The sequence below is a fragment of the Theropithecus gelada genome, chromosome 11 (assembly GCF_003255815.1).
Source record: "Theropithecus gelada isolate Dixy chromosome 11, Tgel_1.0, whole genome shotgun sequence".
NCBI classification, from domain to species: domain Eukaryota; kingdom Metazoa; phylum Chordata; class Mammalia; order Primates; family Cercopithecidae; genus Theropithecus; species Theropithecus gelada.
In genome coordinates, this window is record NC_037679.1 from 14,727,321 (window position 1) to 14,751,267 (window position 23,947).

Sequence of the window (23,947 nt, forward strand, 5' to 3'; positions counted from 1 at the left end):
CGCGCCCCACACCGCTCGCGCGGGTGACACAGCGCGAGACCCCCTCTAAAAAAAAAAAAAAAAAAAAAGGCTTTGAGGACCAGATGTGATGATAAAAGCTGCCATCTCCTCCATTCAGCTGGAAGGGGGGACATGAAGCCCTTGCACCTCCTCCTCCTCCAGGGAGTGCAGAAATGACAGGAGAGGGCAGCAGATGAGGAGAAAGTGAGCTCAGAAGACAGGCTTCCCACGTGTCTAGGTCTTAGAAGGAGGCACAAGTGTGTTCGGGAAGAAGCAGCTAAGAGGAATCACGGAAAAGAGATGGAGCCATGACAATGACCCTCAGAAGCCAAGGGGTCAGTGTCCACCTGGAGCTGGAACATGGCATCTCCACAGACTCGGTCATGCTGGTGCTTCAGCCACACGGTGCCTGAGGCTTGGTGCTTGGGTTCATCTGGGCTACGGCTCAGGAAGGTCACACGGGGAACCTGGCCCCGGAGCCTCCGGTCTGTGTCCACGTCTAACACGTAGTCCAGGGCTGTGGCATGTTGGGAGAGGAGTCATCACTGAGCTGCAGAGCTGCTCCAGCTCACCCTATTCCCAGGGTGACCTTGAAGTGACCCCCCCTCCCTGGGAAACCCAAAAGGGCGAGCCGCACAGCAGGGACTGCACTCACCCACAGTAGGGCTGTAGCTGCTGGGGACTGCAATGTAGCTGAAACAGACCCTTAGGTCCACGCTGCGGGGGCAGAGGGTGGCTCCTGAGCCAAACGAGGCCGATGGGCCAAGGCCCCCACCCCCACCCCATCTGTCACATCCTGTCACAGCCCCAGCCCCAAACTGGGGAGATAAAGGGATCAAAGGGAGGGCAGGGGAAGCTGCCAGGGTCCAGGTGCCACCCCATCCCGCCTCACCAGACCGAGTGGCCGCCAGCACAGTTGGGCTGCTCCAGGTCAATGCTTCGTGGAGCAATAGAGACCTCATGGGAGACATGGAGGACGGGTCTGGCCCTGGGATTGGGGAGTCAAGGGCACCAGAAATGTGAGAACGTGAGGCTGGGAAACAATCTTGAGCATTAGATTTGGCACCGGGATGGGGGTCAGAGTCACAGGGAGGGGCTGACACCCTCAGGGAGGGAGAAGTGGTGGTGAGGGGCTTACCTGAAGAGCACGACGGTGTCAGCCAGGGAGCCCACCAGCAAGTCAGGGTATTGGTTCCCATCCATATCCAAGCTGCCTGACAGGGAGTAGCCGAAGCTCTTGATGCCCACAGCCTCGCCCTCCAGCACCTAGAGAACCGGCTGTCAGCCTCCCTCGATCCCAACTCCCTCAGGCCTCTGCCTCTCCGATGCCTCTGCTGATTCCACCCACACCCATTCCCTCATCCCAGCGACTCCCCTCACCTGCGAAGGTTTGGCGACAACCCCCAGGCTGCTCCCATGGTAGATGAAGACTTTACCATCACCATCAAAGGGGGCGCCCACTGCAATATCTGCAGGGCACAGGGAAAAGGCAGTCACCCTGGCTGGGGGCCTTGCAGACAAGGTCCAGGCCTCAACTTTCCCCCAGTCACTCAGGTATGTTTTCTATTTTATTGAGAGGCTACAAAATCCCAGGCACTCTACGTACATCATCTTTAATCCTCTTGGCCACTCTCTGCAGACATTACTAACGCAAAAAGGTTAGGTAACTTGCCAAGGTCAGAAAGCCGGTAAATGGTAAAGCTCAGACATAAGCCCAGGAACCCTCACTCCTGGAGTCCTCAGAAGACCACACCCTGACCTCTGAGGGGCTTCCCCATCCCTCCTGCGGCCCCTCCCTCCCCTGAGCCTTTCAGTTCCCAGTCACACCTGGAAAGCCATCTTGGTTGAGGTCCCCCAGGACAGCCAGGCTGATCCCGAACATGGAGTCAGGGGAGCCGCAGAGCCGGAGAGGGGAGATCCCAGCCCAGTGACCCCCCTGGTTCAAGTACACATACACGGCACCCCCCAGCTCTTCTTGGCGCTCAAAGAAGTAGGGGGCACCCACTATCAGGTCTGGCCAGCTATGGAGAGAGGGAAACATTCAGTACGGGTCCTCCCTGGCCAGAGGAGCCAGCAGGAGGCTGAGTGGCCTCAGCCAGAATGGGGCTACCGGACCCAGCCTCCCTCAGGTGGCACGGCCCTCTACCCACTCACCCATCACTGTTGAGGTCAGCCACAGCCAGCGAGTAGCCGAAGCCGGAAGTCAAGCGCTCCCCAGACAGCATAACCTCAGGCACCAGGCGACTGGCGCTGTCCTTGCGCAGGATGACCACAGCACCCTTGTGGTTGGCACGGGGGGCCCCAGCCACAAAGCTCAGCTCTTCTGCACGCACCAGACCTTTCCCCGAGTCAATAGAGAAGCCTGGGGAAAGGGTGACTTACCCCTAAGTCTTCACCCCAAGACCCAGAAGCTGGGGTTTGTCACAGCTCCCCCATCCCCTGCCCCCTCCCCTAGGTTAAGAGTCAAAGATAGGTTCCCCCAAGTCATCAGCACCACAGCTGGATGACTCTTCCTTCCCGCAGGGCCTGGCAGCCCCCCACACCCACCAGGCCCAGAGACAAGCTTGGCACAAAAAGTGCAGTGAGGTCAGCCTCAGGGAATGGGCAGGAGACAGAACGGTGATGGCTGAGAAGGCCAGGAGCCCAGGTAGGAGGCTGAGCACAGTGGCCTGATCCTGCCCACACCCAGGGAGCTAGAAGAGCTAGAGGTCCCTCTCAGGCCCGAATCCCACCCAGTGCACCTCTTCCCCCCACTCCCTCATCCTGACAGGAATGGGAAGTCTTCACATGGATGAGGGGGAGACAAGGGGGAGTGAGAGAGAGCCTGCTTCACCCAAACATCTCCCAGGCCTGGTTTCCTCCTCCTCTGCAGAGGGAGGCAGATGAGACAAGGAGAGGGACTTACCAACAACACTAGCCCTTTCCTCAATATGTGCCCACCATCCATCCCTCAAGGAAAGTCCCCCTAGAAGGCAGGACTGTCCTTCCCAGGATATCCTCAGCCCTGGCCCTCTCACTCCACCTGAATCTTCCTCCCTGGAGACCCCTGGCTCACAGCCCCAGAGGCCATCACCCTTGGGGCCTCCTCTTCTTAGGCCTGGTCACTGGACCCGGCTCTTCTCTGCAATTTGGGCCCAATGTGTGTCTCCCTGGGTGTGTGTTGGGGGAGGAGGAGATTATAAGGCACCAAAGGTCAAGTTCCCTGGGGAAGGAGGGGAGGCCAGGCCATGCCCCTAGAGTCCAGGAGGTGGGAGCTTACAAACCTAAGTAGCTATTCAGGGCCAAGTCTCCGGCTGGTCCTGGGAGCCGGTCAGCAGGGTCCAAAGTTTTATACACCAGCTGGTCAGGGTCTGAGCTATCAATGTTGGTCACAAAAAGCAACCCTGTGGGGGGTGGGGGCAGACACCAGGGACGGGACATCCAGAGGAGGGGCCACAGAGTAGGGAGACGGAGCCACAGAAAGGCCAGAAAAAGGTGGAAGAAGAAGAGGTAGAGAGAGAAAAAGAGACCAGAGAGATCACAGCCAGAGACAGAAAGACAGAGAGAGACAGGGTGAGAGACAGAAACAGAGACAGAAGGATGGGAGCATGGAGAGGGAGGACAAAAGAGAGGAGCAGAGGGTTAGAGCAGCTCTGGGCCGGGGAGGGGTCCCTACCAAAGTAGCTGTTGGCAGGGACTGGGATGAGGCGGGGGTCCTGCTCCTTCTCACCCCCCGCCTCGTAGGGACCGTCGTCCAGGTGTGCCAGGTCCGCTGAGCCCTGAGCACAGAGCTCCACCCTGGCCGTGCCTGCAAGGACAGTCCTGTTAGTGCCCAGGGCAGGGTGCAAGGAATACCCCTCAAGCTGGACACTGAGTTAGACAGGCACACGGGGAAGCCCCTCCTCTTCTTTCTAGCCCTCTCCCCACCCTGTTCCCAACCCAGGCTTCCTGGGGTCCACCAGATGTGGCATCACACTCACCGAGTGTCAGCTCAGCCAGCAGCAGCGTGCGGAGACGGGAATGGCAGTGATGAGGTGTGGGCTAGTGTGTTGGAGCATGCAGGCCCCAGCTGCAGGCCCAGCGTGCACTTGGGGCCCATGCCAGCACGTTGAGGAACACTTGGCCGTGCAAGGGAAAGGAGGCACCCCCCAGTCACGTGTGTACTAGCTCAGTGGGGGTGGAAGGCATGGCAGTGCCCTGGGGCCATACAGCAGTGCACATGTGGTCATGCTTGGCCATGTCTCCGAGGTAAGAGGAGGTTTCGGTCCCCTTCTCCCCTCCCCGAGGAGTGACTCACCCTTCCAATTATAGGTTCCTGGGGCCCCAAAGAGGAGGTAGTGGCTATCAGGGGAGAAGGCGGCAGCTGTGCCCTGCTGGCAGAACCCAAATTGTTCATGGCCTTGGGGGCGCCCCTCACAGAACTTCCATTCCCCACCATCCAACTCATCCCGGATGGCCAGGTCCTGGCTTAGCACAAAGCAGCGACCAATCATATCCCGTGTCTCCAGGATCTGGTCCACTCGCTGCCTTGCCTCATATCGGTGTGCACAGGTCTGGGGGAGGAAGGGATGGGGATCATTTCACTCTGTGGGCCAGGGACCTGCTTGAGGCATGCTGCCCACATGCAGAGATTTGGCAGACACTGATACGTGTGTGCTAACACGCACACGCACATGCACACATACACACACATACCGCTATGCCGGCACCACTCAAGCACCATTACCCTGCCAATGTTACGAAGGTCCATGCATAACCCAGCAACCTGTCTGCACCCACTTCCTTGCCCTCAAATGGACATCTCCTTGTTCCACATTCTGCCTGGAGCCAAAAGACACGACTAAGCCACCACATAGGATGTGTGTCTCCCTGATCATTTCACAGTCCTCCAAAATGCCAAGCTTGGCCCTGTCCCTGGAGCTTTGTAAGTGTTAGCACCTCCTCTGCAAAGAACTTGCTGTCCTCTTCACTCTCCAAGCATTACTCTTTTATTTTACCTGAGGTAAGGTCTCACTCTGTCACCCAGGCTGGAGTGCAGTGGCACGATCATGGCTCACTGCAGCCTCGACCTCCAGGGCTCAAGTGATCCTCCCACCTCAGCCTCCTGTGTAGCTGGGACTACAGACATGCACCACCATGACTGGCTAATTTGTTTCTCTTTTCTGTAAAGATGAGGTCCCACTATGTTGCACAGGTTAGGTATTACCTATTGTTAAAGCCTGGCTCCAATCACCCCATCTGCAGAAGTCTTCTCTCTACTCCTCCTTTGGATTTTTATAGACTGGAGACTAGACCACTCACTTAACATTAACCAGCTTCTGCCCCACAGTGATCTGTATTGGTAACTGTGTGTCTGTGCGTCTTACTGAAAGACACAGCGAGATTGAGAAACAGAGAGCCCTGTCTTTTTTTTTTTTTTTTTTTTTTTTTTGAGACGGAATTTTGCTCTTGTCTCCCAGGCTAGCATGCGAGGGTGTGATCTCAGCTCACTGCAACCTCCTCCTCCCAGGTTTAAGTGATTCTCCTGCCTCAGTCTCCCGAGTACCTGGGATTACAGGCACCTGCCACCACGACTGGCTAATTTTTTTGTATTTTTAGTAGAGACAGGATTTCGCCATGTTGGCCAGGGTGGTCTCGAACCTCTGACCTCAAGTGATCCACCTGCCTTGGCCTCCCAAAGTGCTGGGATTATAGGCATGAGCCACCAAGCTCAGCCTTCCCCTGTAGTAACTAGCACAATGCCTGATGCTTAAAAGGTTCTCAGTAAGACTTTGACAAATGGATGGATGAATGAATGGACAGACGTTTTTACATGGATAAGGACAAGGACCAGGCCTCACACCTTTTTATATCTCCCTGATGTACTTGGTATCATACCATATTCCTAACTTATGTTCTCTAAGCACACCTGTGCATAGGCACACACCATAAACACACACACACACAAACACACACACCATCCTTGCATTCAGTCATGAGAAGCAATACTCACAACAATCTTGCCCCCAGGCCCCTGGCTCCGAACACTGACTCCCAACCACTGGTTCTCTTTGCTTTCCTTTTGCACATCAGCTGGAGGCAGAACACTGGGAATTAGGGGAGGGAAGAGGAGCCCAAATCCTCTCCTCCCCGCTCACACGCTTCCCCCACTCCGCTCATGCAGGGCCACACCTCCCTGGTCGATGTCCACTCTGTAGCAGTCGGTCTCCTCCAGACTCAAGGGGCAAGCGAAGAGGCCTCCAGTGCGATTCGCCTGCTGCCCAGGAAGAGCCAGGGCCTGGGGAGCACCCACCAGCAGCCTACAAGATGGGGCAGGGACAGGGACAGGAGTTAGATGTCAGAATGATCCAACCTCCTTATTGCTGCCCAGGCCCAACCCCTCAGTACTAAAGAGAGTGTTCAAGGACTAAAGAGAAGGGGCAAATGTCAGTTTTCTCAAACCCTGGCAAGGACAAATTAATATACTTGGTCATGCAGTCATCACGTTGCATGTACATACCAGCTGGATGAGGAATCAACATGCACAGTAGATACACACACACACACACACACACACACGCGCGCGCGCGCCAACCCGAGCAGCCAGGCCAGCACTGCTGGTTTGAAAGAACCGCCTGTTCCCAGCACCTGTTCCTGAGTAGGCCTTCCCTACCCCCTCCTTGGCCCCATCCCCAAGCTCTGCCCTGCTCCCCCAACCCAGTCTAGTTGAAACCCAGCCAGAAATGCCAAGAATGCTGGGAGCAAAAGTAACAGGGCCCCACACCGGCATCAGACTGTGGCTCAGGGACCAGCTTCAGAGGACAGGCAAGAGGCTAGATACAGATCCACTTCCCCCTCATCAGGGACCCAGCAAAGACCTCATCTCCCAGAAGCTGTGCCAGCCCAGGATTCGATCAGTCACTCTGGCTGGCATGGAGGTAGGGACAAGTTTCTCCTTCTGAGTCCAGTGCTACCCCATTCTCTTCCCGACATCCTGAATCCCCTTCCCCATCCTTCCTTCTCCCCATGTCTATGATTTCTCCTTCCCTTTCACCCCCACCCAGTCTTCTCTTCTGCCTCCCCCTCAGCCTCTTTCCCAGCTACAACTTTCTTGGCAGGACAATTTTCCATGATCACAGCCAAGACGTCTTCCCCAGGGAAGCACTGTGCTGGGAATGGAGGCTGCCTGGGTCCCCCGGGGCTGAAGCCCCAGGCCAGAGTGAAGGCTGGGATGAGGTGAGACGACTGACACCCAGCTGGCTCCATGTGTCCTCTCTTTGCAGAAGGAGAGACTCAGAAGTGGCAGTGGCACAGACCTCAAGGCCTCTCTCCCACACTCTTCTCCTCCATCTCCCTTCCTGGGGGGGCAAAGCCCAAAACCATGTTAGGCAGTATTACAGATAGGCATCTGTGGGACACTGTGCCAGGTCTGCTGGGGTGGAGGGGGAGGGCAGAGAACCATTCTTCCTTCCCACAGCTCCTCCTCGTCTCTTAGCAGCTGCCATCCCTTGTCAGGGCCAGTGTCAACAGAGAGAAGGGGTATAGGGAGTAGTAGAGACGAGAAGACACATTTGACATTCAACTACTTATTGAGAGTCTATCATATGCCAAGCCCTGTGTCAGGTGCTGGTGAGACAAGGAAATCATATTTATTCAGCACCTACTATGATGTCAGATCCGAAGCTAGACACCAGGGATATGAAAAACTAACATTCATCACTGTCCACATATGTGCCAAGCACCAGGATAGGCAAGTCACATGCATTATGTCATTTAATCATCACAACAGTCCTACGAGATAAGGATTCTCTTCTTGTCTTTCAGATGAGGAAACTCACTCAAAGACACTAAGCAGTGATGCTGGAATTCAAATCCACATGGGCCTAACTCCAATACTTTGTCATTCCACTCAGTGACTGACCTGTCTCTAGAACACTGAGACCACCCCAGAAAGGGAAGAAGGGAGAGGGGAGATGAGGGTACCCTGGGCAGAAAATGAAACGAGGTGATACAGCCCTGTGCAAATAAACGGCAACCTTCAGGCAAGTCAGCAGTCCCCCCAACCTCCAAATATAGAGGTGACCATCTCACTGAGGGTTGGGGCTGTCTTTTCATCTTTGTGCTTGCCCCATAGGGAGTGTCAGGATGTGTTTTACTGAACACACACATTTTGTGGACTCATAGAGATATCCAGTGTCACAGCTGGTCAGTGCATAGCTAAGCACCCAGACAAGTTAACTTTGTTCTATGTTCACATCTCCTCTGGAGGCCAAAAGTAGGGAGGAGGGGAGGGGCCCATGTGGCGGAAAGAAGCTGAGTGCATAGATATGCCCAGTCCACTCTTGGTGGAGAAGAGACCACTCGATCCCTAGTGGAACAAGAGCACCCAGCCGCAGCCTCTCTAGTCCCTCCACCTGTGGTCCAGCCACACACACACTCCTTCCTGACCTCATGCCATAAGCCCTAACCACCCCAGGCTTCTGGACAGCCACAGTGCAGCCACTGCAGAGAGAAAGGCAAAAAAAAAAAAAAAGTGTTGGCAGCTGGGGGCAGAGGGACTCCCTGGGAGCTCAGCTAAGTGAAGACAAAGGAGTAGCCCACGACCACCGCACTTCTCGATTCTCCACACACTCCAGCGCCCCAGCCCAAGTCCAGCCCCTCTTTGGCCCCTCTCAATCTGGGTGGCCCTCTGGAGAGGATGCTTGGCCTGGAAGGCTGGCTCAGCAGGGGAGGCCCTCTAGCCAAGCCTTTGGATCCAGAATCTCTGTAAAGCGCTCTGTGAATCACAATACAAGAATAGCAGTACTACTAACACTTTCACAGCACTCACTGTGGGCTATGCACTATTCTAAGCATTTTACATATATTAAGAACTCAATCTGCACAACAACTGTATGTAGTAATACTATTGTTTATATTCATTTTACAATTGAAGGAAATAAATGAGGCTGGAACCACACAGCAAAGGTTAGACCTCAAAGTCTCATCCCAGAGCTAGACTAAAAGACATCAAAACAGGCAAGAAGTTGTTTTCATCAGGGTGTGCTAAGGCAGGCAACCTGCAACTAAAAAGCTAGGGACTGAGCAGGCGCCTGACCTCTCACATGCCCCCCTCCCTCACCCCCCTCCCCAGGGCAGCAGAGCACCCCCTGCTGGAGCAAAAGCAGGGTGAGGCAGTCAGGCCCTCTGGGAATGCCCCCAGCTTGGCTCTGGGAGACAGAATCAGGGGCCACCTTCAGAGAGGAGGGGGAAATGACAAGAGACCAAGCTATTAAAAATAACCTAGAATTTGCCTGGAAATAGCTTAGAGAGTTCAGCATGTCCTAAAAAGGTCTCCAGTCCTCGAACTCTGGCAGATGGGGGAAGGAGGGAGGAAGGGAGGAAGGGAGCAAAGGTGAATGAGGAAGCAGATGGTAAATAGAAGAGGAGATGAAGTCCATTGCTTTCTATCTCTCCCAAAGTTTTGGGGACCACAGCCCCTGCTACCAGATGATAGGGATAATGAAGGAAGAAAGATTAGAGCTAGGCCCCCACTCCCCAAGCAAGTGAGAAATGAGCTCTTGTCTCTGCCCCCTGCCCCCAGACCAATAGTAGAGGGAGAAGACAGTCCCAGTGGACAGCATTGATCCCAGTAATGGATACTTAATGTGGCTTAGGCACTGGTTGGAGAGAGAAAAGCCCCCTAGCAGGAGCGGGTGAGAAGCTTTCTTCATCTCTGGCCTCTCTTTTTACAATCGGACATGTAGCGAGAGCCAAGGATGCAGGCAACATGACCAGTCACAGGCCCCTCACAAAAGTATATCCATCTCCCACGGGTCCTGAACTGATTAGAAAGAATTAGAATTGTCCTCCACCCCTTACTCCTCCTGTCTTTGACCTGCTACTGAGATTCCTGGAGCTGGAAATTTGCTAAAGAGGAGAAAGGGGAGCAGCCTGGCCAGCATCCTTCCTGGATCTCTCTCACTGTTACAGCTGCTGCGGCTACTACTACTACTGCTACTAGTACTTTGGGGGCTCAGTTTTCTGCCACTGTCTATCACCAAGCCACCTACTGCAGGCTGCCAGACCTGCAGATCCTCTCCCAATCTTCCCATGGTCTTAAACCACAGAAGTGGAAGCTCTCTCCTGGCCTTCCAGTGCCCTGCTGCCCTCATTCCATCCATGGCAATGCTCTGGCAGGAAGTTATTTCTGGAGTCTGCCCTGCATGCAGCCCTCTCATGGCACCGTCAACCTCTATGTCCTTTCCATCTCCTCCTATTCTAAGCAGAGACAGACAGTCTCCCTCCCTTGGGGAATCCAGCCCTTGGAAGAAGCAGGGGAGCCAGAGGCCCTGGGGCTGGATCAAGGATGCAAGTTGGGGGAAAGGCCCAGAAGAAGGAGATGGTTCGCTGCCAAGACAAGAACCTTCCTTTCCAACTCATCCCTAAGGCAAAATCCTGGGTCTCAGTGCCGGGAAGTGCAGCTTCAGACCCAAGTCAGATGAGGCAAGGCTCCAGGTTGGGGTGCGAGATGTCTGTGGGCAGTCAAGGTCTTGGTGGGGCTGGAAGACAGAGAAATGAGGTGCCCCGCAGAGTGGGGAGGACGACGATCTGTGGCTGGAGCATGGGGACTCCGGGCGGGTGCGGTGACTCACCAGCTCTGGGGTCCGGGCTGCAACTGCCGGTGCAAGGCCACAGAGAAGCCGAAGAGGCTGCCTGGCTCGCCCTCCTTGCGCAAGGCACCCATCACGTCCAGATTGAAGGCGACAGCCCGTGAGAAGAGCAGTTCGACGAGCAGGGAGCCAAGAAGGTAGCAAATCCAGGAGGCCCCCCAAGGGTCGCGGCTCCGAGCCCCGGCCATGGGACGATCCCCGCGCGCTTTCCCAGCGAGTGCAAGGGAACTCTCGCACGCCCCAAGCCCCAGGTCCCCCCAGGCGCGTCTCTGGTCTCCGAAGTCTCGTTGGTCTTTCAGAGGTTTCCCAGTCTTTCGCCCCCCCAGCCTTCCCTCCCGCCGCTCCGCCGCCCCAGCACGGGCTAGGATAACTACAGCAGCCGCAGCTCGGGCGTCCACTCCGGCTCCCGCCTCCTCTCCCGGGAACACCGCGCAGGCCCCGCCCCCTGCCCCGCCCCTCGTTCCCGCAGCAGGTGGAGACCCAAACGCGTCGCCAAGGGAATGCCCAGGCTGGTGGCTGGGGTGGAAACTAGCCTTGCTGACCCCCCCACCACCACGCCCCCCAAGCCCAGCACCGGCTCCGGCTCCGCCCCTGCGCGGCGCTCTCCTCCCCTTCTCCCCCCGATCCCATCCCCAGCCCGGGAGTGGTGGAGGCGGCGCCTTGGAATGCGGTGGGAGAGAAGCACAGATAGAAAGAGAGGGGCGGAAACAGAGGAAGGAGGGTAAGAGATGAAAAGTGGGAAGACGCTAGAAGACAACCTGGGAAGAGAAATTTGCAGAGAGAGAGGAAACGTAAGGGGAGCGGTCCTGGGCCTGGGTCCAGCGTGGCATCTTAGTGCTCCCTGTTCCCCATGGTCACATAGAGCACTCTTTCTGCTGTTGGGATCAGATCGCTGCCCTCCCCCATCCTATCCCATCCCCCGCCCCCAGCCCGGTAATGACCACGGCAGTGCTAGCCACATCGTCAGGATTCAAGGGAACAGAGAAAAAGAGGCAAGAAGAGAGAGAAAAACTCGGGAGATATGGGGAGCAAATGGAGAAATGGAAAAAAGGAAGGAATGGAGAGGAAGAAAGAAGGGCAAGAGGTTAATTGACAAGGGATGGAATGAAGGGAGAAAAGAAAACGACTGGGGATGATTACAGGAAGAGGAAATTAAGCAGTGGGGAGGGGAGGGGGTGTCAAAGAATGCAAAGATGAAAGAGACTGGACCCGAGAGGCAGAGGGATGTAAAGGGTGTCCCCAGCTACCAGACCCTTCCCAGGACTGCACATTTCGTATCCATGAAAGGGGATGGGAGGGGGCAGAGTCGTGGGCTGGCTCAGGAGGACCTGGGTGGGGCTGAGATGGGATCTCCACAGGGACCCAATGGCCTGTCCCTCTTCCTCTCCCTTTCCCTCAGGCCGGGACAGAGGCAAGGGGGTGGTGGGACACTTTCCAACTCTCTGCTATTTATTACTCCGATAAAGAAATGGGGCCAGGAGGAGAGACAGGAAATAATTTGGCATAATGGGAACCTCGATTGCTCCCACTTCCCCTTCCTACTCCTCTTGCTTACTGGTGTTGGTCTTGTGAATATACATCTGTCCATCTTCCCTTCTCTCTCTCACTTGGGATGATTTTGTCTCATCCCAAATTCTATTTTGTCATCATTCTTGTCTCTGTCACACTTGGAATCTTTCTCAGAGTATTTCTCAATGTTTCTAATGTTGTCTCTGCCCCTCAAACACTATCATATTCTTATGATTCTCTCTTCTCCTTCCCTTTCTGAAAAGTTCCAGTATGTGTCCTACCTCCTTCCTCTTCCTGTGTTCTCTTTGTCTCTCCTACTTCATTGTTCAGGATTGTATTTCTTTGAAAAAAAAAAAAAAAAAAAAAACTGGATTCTCACTCTGCTGGCCCTGGGACAGTCTTTGCCTTGGATAAGTTAACAGACATTTGGAAATCTGGCCCTCTGTTTTCCAATACTACACCTGTAGATATCCCCTCCAGAGCACTAACACATCTCTAAACAGGTACTATAAGGAAATACATATGCTGTCAGCAGGGCTGGCACCAGGATTCTACTTTCACCACACCCTCCCCATTCTTTTTAATATCTCAGAGCCCCAGACAGTAGAGAAGAGCTGACATAGGAATGCAGAATTGCAAAATCAGGATAGAACGGGGACTACTGACTCCCTGCCCAGGCCTCCCCGACCCCAGCTCAAAATGCCTTTAGAGCCCAAGCTGCCTCCTATCGGCACCTGCAGCTTCTGCCTGCCTCTATTCCCACTCCACTGGCTTCTGTGATCGAGGGCTGAAATCAGATGCCAAGAATCTGCTTCTGACCTCCTCTGCCCAAATATTTGAGAAGTCACCTCACCACCACAGGAGGAAAGATCAGGAAAGAAGAGAGAGAGAGGCCACCCAAAATTAGCCTGGCTATAAATAGAGGGTCAAGGGAGGGAGGGGAACACACAAGAGCATGCTAGACCAGCCTAGTAAATTTAGACATGTAGATTTCTCTCAAGGAGAAATGAGACCAGAATGTTGGAGTGGAAGATAATATTGTAGGTGAAGAGGGAAATTAAGAAACTAGAGGGGGCCGGGCACGGTGGCTCATGCCTGTAATCCCAGCACTTTGGGAGGCCGAAGCAGGTGAATCACCTGAGATCAGAAGTTCAAGACCAGCCTGGCCAACATGGTGAAACCCTGTCTCTACTAAAAATACAAAAATTAGCCGGGTGTGGTGGTGGATACCTGTAATCCCAGCTACTCTGGAGACTGAGGCACAAGAATCACTTGAACCCGGGAGGTGGAGGTTGCAGTGAGCTGAGATGGTACCACTGCACTCCAGCCTGGGTGACGGAGACTCCATCACCGAAAAAAAGAAAAAAAAAGAAAGTAGAAGGATCCAGAGAATGGGGTAAGCTCAATATTAAAATAAACTGTTAGAGAACTTCTTGTATTTCAGTCAAGAACTTAGGAATTAGTTAAATTAAAAACTAATGCTGAGCTGGGCACAGTGGCTTATGCTTGTAATCCCAGCACTTTGAGAGGCCAAGGCATGAGGATCACTTGAGCCCAGGAGTTGGAGACCAGCCTGGGCAACATAGGGAGACCCCCATCTCTACAAAAAATACAAAAATTAGTCAAATCTGTGGTCCCAGCTACTCAGGAGGCTAGGTGGGAGCATCGCTTGAGCCCAGGAGGTCAAGGCTGCAGTAAGCCGTGATCTTGCCACTGCACTCCAGCCTGGGCTGGGTAGAGTGAGACCCTGTCTCCAAACAAAAAAATGCTGAAACTGTATTATTCCACTCGCATATCATTCTCAAAATGACAAAACTATAGAGATGAAGAGCAGATTACTGGTTGCCAGGGGACAAGGAGGGAGGGGGGTGGGGACAAATACAAAGGAATAGCACAAGGGGGTTCCTTTGTGGTAATGGGTTTTGTATCTTGATTATGGTGGTGATTATCCAAATCTATACATGATTTAAAACTGCACAGAACTACAAACAAACAAATAAATGCGTGTAAAATATGGTGAAAACTGAGTAAGGCCTGCAGGCCAGTTAACAATACTGTACCAATATCAACTTTTTGGTTTTGATTTTGTGCTATAGTTATATAAGATGTCATCATTAGGGGAAATTGAGTGAAGGTACACAAGATTTCATGTGCTATTTTTGCAACTTCCTCTATAATTATTTCAAAATAATTTCCAAGCCAGACATGGTGGTTCACACCTGTAATCCCAGCACTTTGGGAGGGAGGGAGGCGGATCACTTGAGGTCAGGAGTTTGAGACCAGCCTGGCTAATATGACAAAAATCCATCTCTATTAAAAATACAAAAATCAGGCTGGACGCAGTGGCTCACACCTGTAATCCCAGCACTTTGGGAGGCCGAGGTGGGAGGATCACGAAGTCAGGAGATCGAGACCATCCTGGCTAACACGGTGAAACCCCGTCTCTACTAAAAAATACAAAAAACTAGCCGGGCGCGGTGGCGGGCGCCTGTAGTCCCAGCTACTCGGGAGGCTGAGAAAGGAGAATGGCGTAAACCCGGGAGGCGGAGCTTGCAGTGAGCTGAGATCCGGCCACTGCACTCCAGCCTGGGCGACAGAGCGAGACTCCGTCTCAAAAAAAAAAAAACAAAAAACTAGCCGGGCGCGGTGGCGGGCGCCTGTAGTTCCGGCTACTCGGGAGGCTGAGGCAGGAGAATGGCGTGAACCCGGGAGGCGGAGCTTGCAGTGAGCCGAGATCCGGCCACTGCACTCCAGCCTGGGTGACAGAGCGAGACCCCGTCTCAAAAGACTCAGTCACGAAAAAAAAGACTATCCTGGCTAACACGGTGAAACCCCGTCTTTACTAAAAATACGAAAAATTAGCCAGGCGTGGTGGTGGGCACCTGTAGTCCCAGCTACTTGGGAGCCTGAGGCAGGAGAATGGTGTGAACCCGGGAGGCAGAGCTTGCAGTGAGCAGAGATCGTGGCACTGCACTCCAGCCTGGGCGACAGAGCGAGACTCCATCTCAAAAAAAAGAAACACAAAAATCAGCCAGGCATGGTGGCACACGCCTGTAATCCCAGCTACTCAGGAGGCTGAGGCACAAGAATCGCTTGAACCCACAAGGCGGAGGCTGCAGTGAGCAGAGATAGCACTACCGCACTCCAGCCTGGGGGACAGAGTGAGACTCTGTCTCCAAAAAAAAAAAAAAAATTAAAATTTTTTGTGCTTCTAAGGATACCATTAACAAAGTAAAATGATAATCCATGGAATCGATTATCGACTCCACTCCATGGAATAGATTAATCCACTGTACTTCAGCCTGGGCAACAGAGTGAGACTCTGTCTCAAAAAAAAAAAAAAAAAAGAAAAGAAAAGAAAAAGAAATGTGGCTAGTATGACTGAGAAACTAAATTTTTAAAATAAATTTAATTTAATTTAAAAATGAAAGATTAATATTTTTTATAAAAATTTCCAAAATTTTGGAAGTTGAGAAATGCCCAGATCCAGCCAAGATTTTAGCCCTTTAGCTCCTGTATGAGTGGAAGCTGAGGTTTTCTCTAGCTCCTTCCCTTTTTAACATCTTCTTCCCTTCCATTTGAGATCAGTATTTTTCAACTCCCTCAAATCACACTTTTTGCACCTGTTGTCTCTAGCTTACAAGCAAACACTTCCAGAACACACACTTCAGGGCTACCTTCTCCCTCCACCTCATCTGGCAACAGAGGCTTGGAGCTTATGTCCCAGGGTCAGGCTTTTCCATCCCAACACGCACACCGTGAGGACTTTTCACTTCACTTGCCTCTCCAGCACTAGAATCCTTCTGCCTGCCTCTGAATTCTGGTTGTAGTCAAAGCTTGAACTATGGGAGTGGCTGGGAGGAAAAGAACATAAATGTGATGGAGGGAATTCAGTGGGGAAACAGCTTGACTGCTCCGGTCTTTGAGGGTCCAAAAGAAACCCTTACACTTGAGAAGGACTAGGAGGTCACTCACCAAAGGGAGCCATTTAGACTGTCTTGAGGGCCCCTTTTCTTTGAGCACTGGCTTCAGGCCAACATTTGGAACTTAGCCACACCACCACCAACCCCCTCTCTTGAAGCCCAGCCAGATTTCCCAGTATGTGAAGCCTTCTCTACTCACTCTGTGTCCTCCCTCAGTCCTCATCCAACCCCTAACAACTCAGCAGCTTCCAGCCCTCTTTGGCCCAGCCAGTCAGTTTGGAGCTTGCTAATTAAAGCTAACTCTGAAAGAGACCTCAAAAGAAAAGGGAAATGAGTGATGAGTGTGGAGTTGCATTCATTCAGTCTAAGGGAAATAATCTGAGTAGGAAATTGTTAAGGAGAGGTGAGCAGAAAGAGACTTCAAATTTCAAGAGTCATCCTCCAGATAGATATGTATGTGAATTGTGTCCATCTCTACCAAGGACAAGTGAAGCTGAGCTTCAACCACAGCAGAAACTAAGGTTAAATAGTGGATAATAAAGGCCCAGAAAAAGAACAGATGGAGGATAACCCTAGAAAGATCAGATGGGGACACTAGATACAGATACCCCATGTCCTCTGCTCAGCTCTAGGGCAAAGGAACAGCCAGTGTGCGGGAGAGGAGGGAGAGGTTAATGTTCGCAGAATCCTGGCAGTCTCTATACCGATTGTGAAAATGTCAGGCAGTTGTGCCAAGAAGGGTGAGGGTAATACAGGATGGGCCTGACACTCTCCCTGAGTCAGCCTAATCTTAACATTTAGACTCACCCTTGAGAGCCCCCCAACACCAACCCCCCACATTAGCCCTCACCCTCTGTTTCACTTATCCCATGTCACCATTATCTTGACACTTCCAACCCATGTCCTTCTCTCCCAGGCCTCACAGCTCTGGAGGTGAGGCACCAGGCATTTCCAATCTGCCTCTATTTTGCTTGCTCACTGCAGTTGGAAGCTGGAGCCAGAGAGGGGGAAGGACTGGGCCAGGCTGCCCTGTGATGTTCTCACTCTTCCCGCTTCTATTGATTAGCCCTTCTCTGGAGCAGAGCCTCTTCCCAAACACTCCTCCCCTGCCAGGATTCCCTACAGCTCATGCCCAGCAAGCTAGAGGGGTGTAATGATTAGAGATACGGAGATTCCCAGAAAAGTGCTCTGGGTCTACCCTCCTGGGGTCTCAACTATGGTGTATGCAGTATACAGTGGTAATACTCAGGCTCTGGAGTCAGATAGCCTGGATTTGTATCCTAGCTCTACCACAAATGAACTCTATGACTTAACTGCCTTGTACCTCAGATTCTTCATCTGCAAATTTGGGATACTCATAATAATATTTCACAGAACTGTTCTAGGGATGAAATGAATTAATGCATGGAAAGTGCTTGACCTGTGATGAGTCCTCAGGAAATGTTTAAAAAGAAGGCACAGTACACATATAATTTAGACGCATACACACAGTATCTCACGTTTTTATTAGAATTTTTATTTTGGCACTTAAAATGTTTTGCTTTATCTACCACTTAAGCATTTCATGTGCTTCTCCTCACTAATCCTTTGACAGCTGCACATCTCCCAGGATTTGGGATGCTATTCTGCAAACAGCTGAATGAATCATTCATTGATCAGTAATTCTCAAATCTTACTCAGAAAATTCAAGAATGTTTTCTTCTAACTCAATCAGCACCCATTTCTCCCCGTCGCCCCCGGCAAGTAAATATAATGAAGTCAACTTCAACTATGCCAATGAATCACAAAATGAGAGAATGCCAAAGTTGGAAATAGTTTTAGATATGGTTTAGCCCAGTGAGTCTCAACTCCGAATACACATTAGAATCACCAGAACAGCTTTTAAAATATACTGATGAGGCCTGGCGCGGTGGCTCACACCTGTAATCCCAGCACTTTGGGAGGCCGAGGCAGGCGGATTACCTGAGGTCAGGAGTTCAAGACCAGTCTGACCAACGTGGTGAAACCCCGTCTCTACTAAAAATACAAAAATTATCCAGGCGTGGTGGCACGCGCCTGTAATCCCAGCTACTCAGGAGGCTGAGGCAGGAGAATTGCTTGAACGCGGGAGGCGGAGGTTGCAGTCAGCTGAGATCATGCCACTGCACTCCAGCCTAGGGGACAGAGCAAGACTCTGTCTAAATAATAATAATTATTATTATTATATACATACACACACACACACACACACACACACACACAGATGTTTGGTCTCCACTCCTTAGATTCTATTTAATTAGTCTGGAATCAAGGCTTTTTTTTTTTTTTTTTTTGAGACAGAGTCCCACTCTGTCACCCAGGCTGGAGTGCAGTGGTGTGATCTCCGCTCACTGAAACCTCCGCCTCCCAGGTTTAAGCGATTCTCCTGCCTCAGCCTCCTGAGTAGCTGGGATTACAGGCGCGCGTCACCACGCCCGGCTAATTTTTGTATTTTTGTATCTTTAGCAGAGACAGGGTTTCACCCTTGAGAGCCCCCCAACACCAACCCCCCACATTAGCCCTCACCCTCTGTTTCACTTATCCCATGTCACCATTATCTTGACACTTCCAACCCATGTCCTTCTCTCCCAGGCCTCACAGCTCTGGAGGTGAGGCACCAGGCATTTCCAATCTGCCTCTATTTTGCTTGCTCACTGCAGTTGGAAGCTGGAGCCAGAGAGGGGGAAGGACTGGGCCAGGCTGCCCTGTGATGTGTTGTTCAGCCTGGTCTGGAACTCCTGACCTCGTGATCTGCCCGCCTCGGCCTCCCAAAGTGCTGGGATTACAGGCGTGAACCACCGCGCCCGGCTAATCAAGGCATTTTTATAAGCCTTGTGATTTTTGTGATTCTAATGTTTAGATTCTAATGCTTAGCTAGGATTGAGAACCACCGATTTAATTCAATCCCTTCTCCTAGTTTTACTAAAGAGAAAACTAGAACCCAGAGTGGTAAGCAACTTGCCCAAAGTCACCCAACATGTTAGTGCAAAGTGCACCGAGAGAGATTGTACCAGTAGCAAGAATAGGCTGATGATGTTTATATTTGTTCTCGTTGGAGTTAATCCCGGAAGCATTTCTTTTTAGTTCACAGAGGCCTTATATAAATTACTTTTTACTTTGGCACAGCACTTAAGCTTCTGCTAAGACTGAAATGGGTTCGCATTCCTGACCACAAAAGGACAGAGATGAAATTCTACATTCACACCGCCCGCCAAGTTAGCCAAGCTCCCTAGGAGGCTGTCTGAAGTGCCTAAAATGCTTCCCTACAATGATCACCCAGAGTTGAGAGACTTCAGTGGGGTAGTGAGAAGAAAGAGGGTTGGGAGAGACAGGAAAGCATTCTCTCCCTGAGGGAAGGAACTGGGAATCAACTGAGAACCAGCTAGCACTGCCAGGAGGTAAGCAGAGGGAAGGAGAATAATTTAAATGAGCCCAGGGAGCTTCTGCTCCCTCAACAACCAAACGGTGATAGACGGCCTGGCACCACCAGCCCTCGAAGCCTGAGAGCCTCAGAAAATGTTAAAAACTGGCTTGGCAATATGAGTATTAAAAAATACTTCTTCCAACACTCACCAAAAAGTAAGCTCCCAATAAAGAAAAGAGTTCACCTGCCCTCCGCAACCCTCTACCTCCCTTCCCCGCCAAGATCTTGACCCAATGTCTCAATAGAGGGCGGTTCCCAACCTCACGTGACACAGCGGTCACGTGACATGGCCCCTGGGAGCCGAGGTGAGCGTTCCAGCTTCCGGAGCCGGAGGGGGCCCGGCGTACCCAGCCCCCAGCCCGACGTGACCATGCTGTCCCGCCTCCTAAAAGAACACCAGGCCAAGCAGAATGAACGAAAGGAGCTACAGGGTGAGCCAAATATCCTGTCGGCAGTTTTCTTTCCGGCCGCGGCCTAGCTTCAGCCCGGAGCCTGGATCTCGAGTGACTACCCATATCCAGGGAAGGACGCTAGCTAGCGGGCAACGGGCATGGGGGAGAGGGAATTTCAGGGCGGCTTTTTTTTTTAAACTCTTTTCCCTTGCCAACTGGCTCTGGTCCCTTGGGCAATACTCCGGTCCCCTCGGCAACGCCCCTAACCCCCGACCTGCCGCTCCTCAGCCCCGCCTGTGCCCCGGAGCGCCCTGCCTATTGGCCCTGGGAGCCTCTCGTCCTGGCTGTAGGAAGGAGCGACTCTGTAGGGAGGAGGGTGTGAGGAACCCTCCAGAGATGGGCTTCTTGGAGGCCTGAAACCCCCGGAACGGAGGTGGGGCACTTGTTTCCTGAGTCCGGGCTGGAAATCTCGGAGTTACCGATTCTTCGGCCAAGATAGTGGAGAACGAGTGTCTGGGAGTCGGGAGTCCTGGGCGCTGCCGCTGACTTCCTGGCGTCCCTGAGTGAGTCCGTTTCCCTCCCAGGGTACCAGTTTCCTCATCTCTAAAATGAAAGAGGTTGCACTATGTTTTGCAGGGTCCTTTTCAGCTCCGGCATTCAGAGATTGGTTAAGAAATTTCGGCAACTAGCAAAATAGTAATGGGTGGGTAAGGAACCTTTAACACTACCCCTCAAAAACCCAAGTCTCCCCTCCAATTCCTTTTCCCCCTCTCCCCAGAGAAGAGGAGGCGAGAGGCTATCACTGCAGCGACCTGCCTGACAGAAGCTTTGGTGGATCACCTCAATGTGGGGTATGAACCTCTTTCTCATCAACACCAGTTTCCTCCTTCCCCAACCCGCCCAAGTTTAAGCACTGGCCAGTCTGGCCCTCAGACCGCTGTTGAAGGGGTGGGATGTTCCACTAATTCGCCTATCCTACCCTGCCCCTCCCAGCTCTACGTAGAGAAACTTGAGTCAACGCTGAGTCCTAGCACTGGGCAAGGGAGGAACAGCTGCAGTGGTTAGAGATAGCAGCCAGATTTCCTCTTCCCCACATTAACTTCCCTAGCATTACAACTTGATGCCATCTGCCCACCTCCCTTCACCCTTCCAAGTCCAGCTGTCATTTCAGCAGGAGGGAGAGCACCCTCCTTATTACAGCTTACCACCCTCTCCTTGCCTCCCACCCTCTGGCAAGCCTGGGGAGCAGCTGGCAGGAAAGAGATGGCACAGCTGGTGGTGGTGAGAGTAGAACCTGTTCCAGGAGCTATGGCAGAGCCAGGCTGTCTCTTACCTTCCTGCTGGGTCTCTGGGGACCACACCCTGCCCCAGCTCTAAATTAGAATGCCAGTAACAGCCAAAGACTTGGGAAAAAGCAAAGAACATTGTCTCTTGACCCTGAGTGACCCAGAAGCGTGCAGAGATGATGATTTGCTAGTCTGCCTGTTGGAAGAAAGGCAGTATGGTACCTTCCACCCCAGGTCAAGTAGAGCAGCTTGGTGTGAATCCAGAGACTGAGTCATCCAAGTGATCCATGCAGGGGCTGGGGTCATCTTCATTATTCATCATGGGGGAAGGTTGAGAAAAAGAAAGTTGTGGTTGGGGCCTCTGATCTTCCTTCGCTCTAGACACCTCTCTTTACTCAGTGTGAATATAGAAGCAGGTGGTCAATGGGGAAAACCAGGAGTTCAGGAACTCTCAGGGGAGTCTGTTTCAGTTCCTACCCCACCCTTGACAGTGACCCAGCTGTCTCCCAGAAAGAAGGGACAGGGTCTGCCCTCCCACATTGGCGCCTCCTGGGCTCTGCTGTGCCCATCATTAGTGAGATTGGCCCCGGCTTCTCCCTCTTCTTTTCCTTTGCTAGAGGCCACCCCACTTTCAGCTTAGAGGGCAGCTAAGCCAAAGCCAGATTAGAAAGGGTTTTGTGTTGCTGCCCACAGCTCCTCTCATTCCCAGGAAAGGAAAACAAAGGCTCAGTCTATCTTGGCCCCTGTCAGGTGTCCTGCCCACTCCCTCAGCCCCCACCAACCCCTTCCCTGCTCCAGCCCGCACACATTCCAGTGGGTAGGGGCACCGGATGTGGAATCTCCTGGCTGACTAGAGCTTTGGGGTGGGAAGTGAAAAATTCAGCAGCCAATAAAGGAGAACAATTATTGCGGGGGTGGAGGAGGGCAAAAAACATTGGCAGAAGGTTGGGGACACCAACCCCATGGTAGTAATGGTAACCACAGCCCGTACCTTGATTGAAAAGAAAAACTAGTGTCTAAGGCAGAAGGGAAGGAGTGTGTGCGTGTGTGTGTGTGTGTGTGTGTGTGTTCCTTGATCTGTGTGGGCGAAGGCTTGGGAGAGCAACTGAGAGCTAAGGAGAAACCCCTGGGATATCCTCTTTTGACCCAGGGTTTCTGGGGAGGGGTTTGCGCTCCCATCCTACCCCAGCTTCAGGGAGGGGCCCAATTTCCCTCTCCAACTTCTTGCATAGATCCCTGGGCTTCCAATCACTGCCAGATGTGTCCCTCCTGCTGTATTTTCCCGGTTTTTCCATGCCCCTTTTTCCCTCCCAGCTTTTTCCTCAGGGATATCACCCCAGGTTTTCCCTCCCTTCCCCCACTCAGCTGCAGGACCTCCTTTTTGGGGGTTGGAGCTGGTATGTTTCTAGTCAGCTCCGAGCTTGGCTCTCCTGGGAATCCTGGGAGTGAGAGGAAGGAGCTGGGTTTATTTGCATGTACTGGTAGTCATTTGCATCACATCCAAAAATGGCCAAAATGATGAGCCCTGATTCTTGGCTGAACTCCCACTGCTGCAATGGAATATGAGTCCTGGAGACCACCCCCAACTAGCCGGGTGAGCTCATCTCCTCCCTCCTCCAACCCCCCAGTGTGGCCCAGGCCTACATGAACCAGAGAAAGCTGGACCATGAGGTGAAGACCCTACAGGTCCAGGCTGCCCAATTTGCCAAGCAGACAGGCCAGTGGATCGGAATGGTGGAGAACTTCAACCAGGCACTCAAGGTGGGCCATACTCCCTACCTCACCACCCCAATCCTGGGTCCCCATTGGCTGCCTCCAGTCAGGTTACCTCTGGTTTAGGTCAAGGAGGAAGTAGGGTGGTCCCAGAAACCCCATCTATAGCCCCAGTGTCAGAAAAGGTAAAGAGAGAAAGAAAAGCAGTTGGTGGGTCCAAGTAAAGCCTTTTCCAGGAGATGAATAAAACGTATTCCCCAGACTGGAAGCCATACTCTACCCATTCTGATTCCTGGGCTCCCACCTTCTCTCCCCCTTCCCAGGAAATTGGGGATGTGGAGAACTGGGCTCGGAGCATCGAGCTGGACATGCGCACCATTGCCACTGCTCTGGAATATGTCTACAAAGGGCAACTGCAATCTGCCCCTTCCTAGCCCCTGTTCCCTCCCCCGACCCCATCCCTCCTACCTCACCCACAGGGGGAAGGAAGGAGTCTGACAAGCCTTGAATAAAATACAAGCCTCCATTTCTCTGTGGTGTGTTTCGAAGAGCTACTAGCTCCTGTGTTGGGGGTGGGAGTGGAAGGTTCAAAGGTGGTTTCCCTGAGGGACAGGTATCTTTTGGGTAGAGGGTGGAACTAGCTTCCTCTTACTGTCCCAGCTCTCTTCTCCTCCATGGCGTTTGTGCAGGTGTCTGTTAGGCAAGCAGAGGGTGGGAGTTCCCATCCCTCCTGAGAGAAGGTCCTAGCAGCCCTGCCCCAAGCTTCCTAATTCAGGACTTACTTCCTACAGAAGAGAAACAAGGCAAGGTACAGGCCTGGTCCCCAGCTCTGGCTCTCTGCCTCTCCACGTGCTCATGGCCTCTCCCAGGCTAACACTAAGCAGTGTCATGAGTCTGAGCCAGGTGGGAGATTAATTCCTGGGGGCGCTTCAGGGCTGAGAAGGGGGAGGAATGACAGGTCCAGTAACCGTTACCAACAGAGCAGTGCAGCTGCCATCCTTGACAGCTCCCTCCTCTTCGGAGACCATGACATAGATGGTCGGGAACCCAGGCTGAGAAAGACAGCCAAGGG

The 23,947-nt window shown here is 52.6% G+C and overlaps 2 protein-coding genes across 3 annotated transcripts in view; one reads left to right on the forward strand and one right to left on the reverse strand.

The window, feature by feature from the left end:
• The window catches only part of ITGA7 (integrin subunit alpha 7), a 21,958-nt gene extending 10,825 nt beyond the window's left edge, over positions 1-11,133 (reverse strand). The window contains exons 1-13 of the mRNA XM_025401674.1: positions 10,593-11,133; positions 6,151-6,278; positions 5,972-6,051; positions 4,277-4,532; positions 3,656-3,787; positions 3,264-3,383; positions 2,155-2,362; positions 1,828-2,021; positions 1,381-1,469; positions 1,139-1,266; positions 893-988; positions 656-717; positions 348-517 (exon numbers count right to left, since the gene is read on the reverse strand). Coding sequence (XP_025257459.1) covers positions 348-517; positions 656-717; positions 893-988; positions 1,139-1,266; positions 1,381-1,469; positions 1,828-2,021; positions 2,155-2,362; positions 3,264-3,383; positions 3,656-3,787; positions 4,277-4,532; positions 5,972-6,051; positions 6,151-6,278; positions 10,593-10,798 — 1,869 coding nt within the window. The 5' untranslated portion in view covers positions 10,799-11,133. The remainder of the gene's footprint in view (positions 1-347; positions 518-655; positions 718-892; positions 989-1,138; positions 1,267-1,380; positions 1,470-1,827; positions 2,022-2,154; positions 2,363-3,263; positions 3,384-3,655; positions 3,788-4,276; positions 4,533-5,971; positions 6,052-6,150; positions 6,279-10,592) is intronic.
• BLOC1S1 (biogenesis of lysosomal organelles complex 1 subunit 1) lies at positions 9,949-23,405 on the forward strand. Of its 2 annotated transcripts, XM_025401680.1 has the most exons (6): positions 9,949-9,960; positions 11,915-11,918; positions 19,818-19,915; positions 20,655-20,727; positions 22,791-22,923; positions 23,199-23,405. In XM_025401680.1, exons 3-6 carry the CDS (start codon positions 19,855-19,857, stop codon positions 23,307-23,309), a joined length of 378 nt encoding a protein of 125 aa, XP_025257465.1. In that variant the 5' UTR covers positions 9,949-9,960; positions 11,915-11,918; positions 19,818-19,854; the 3' UTR covers positions 23,310-23,405. The 2 variants fall into 2 exon arrangements, with proteins under 2 accessions (XP_025257465.1, XP_025257463.1); XM_025401678.1 differs by lacking the exons at positions 9,949-9,960; positions 11,915-11,918 and having other exon boundaries at positions 19,703-19,915.
• Positions 23,406-23,947: the final 542 nt, after the last annotated feature.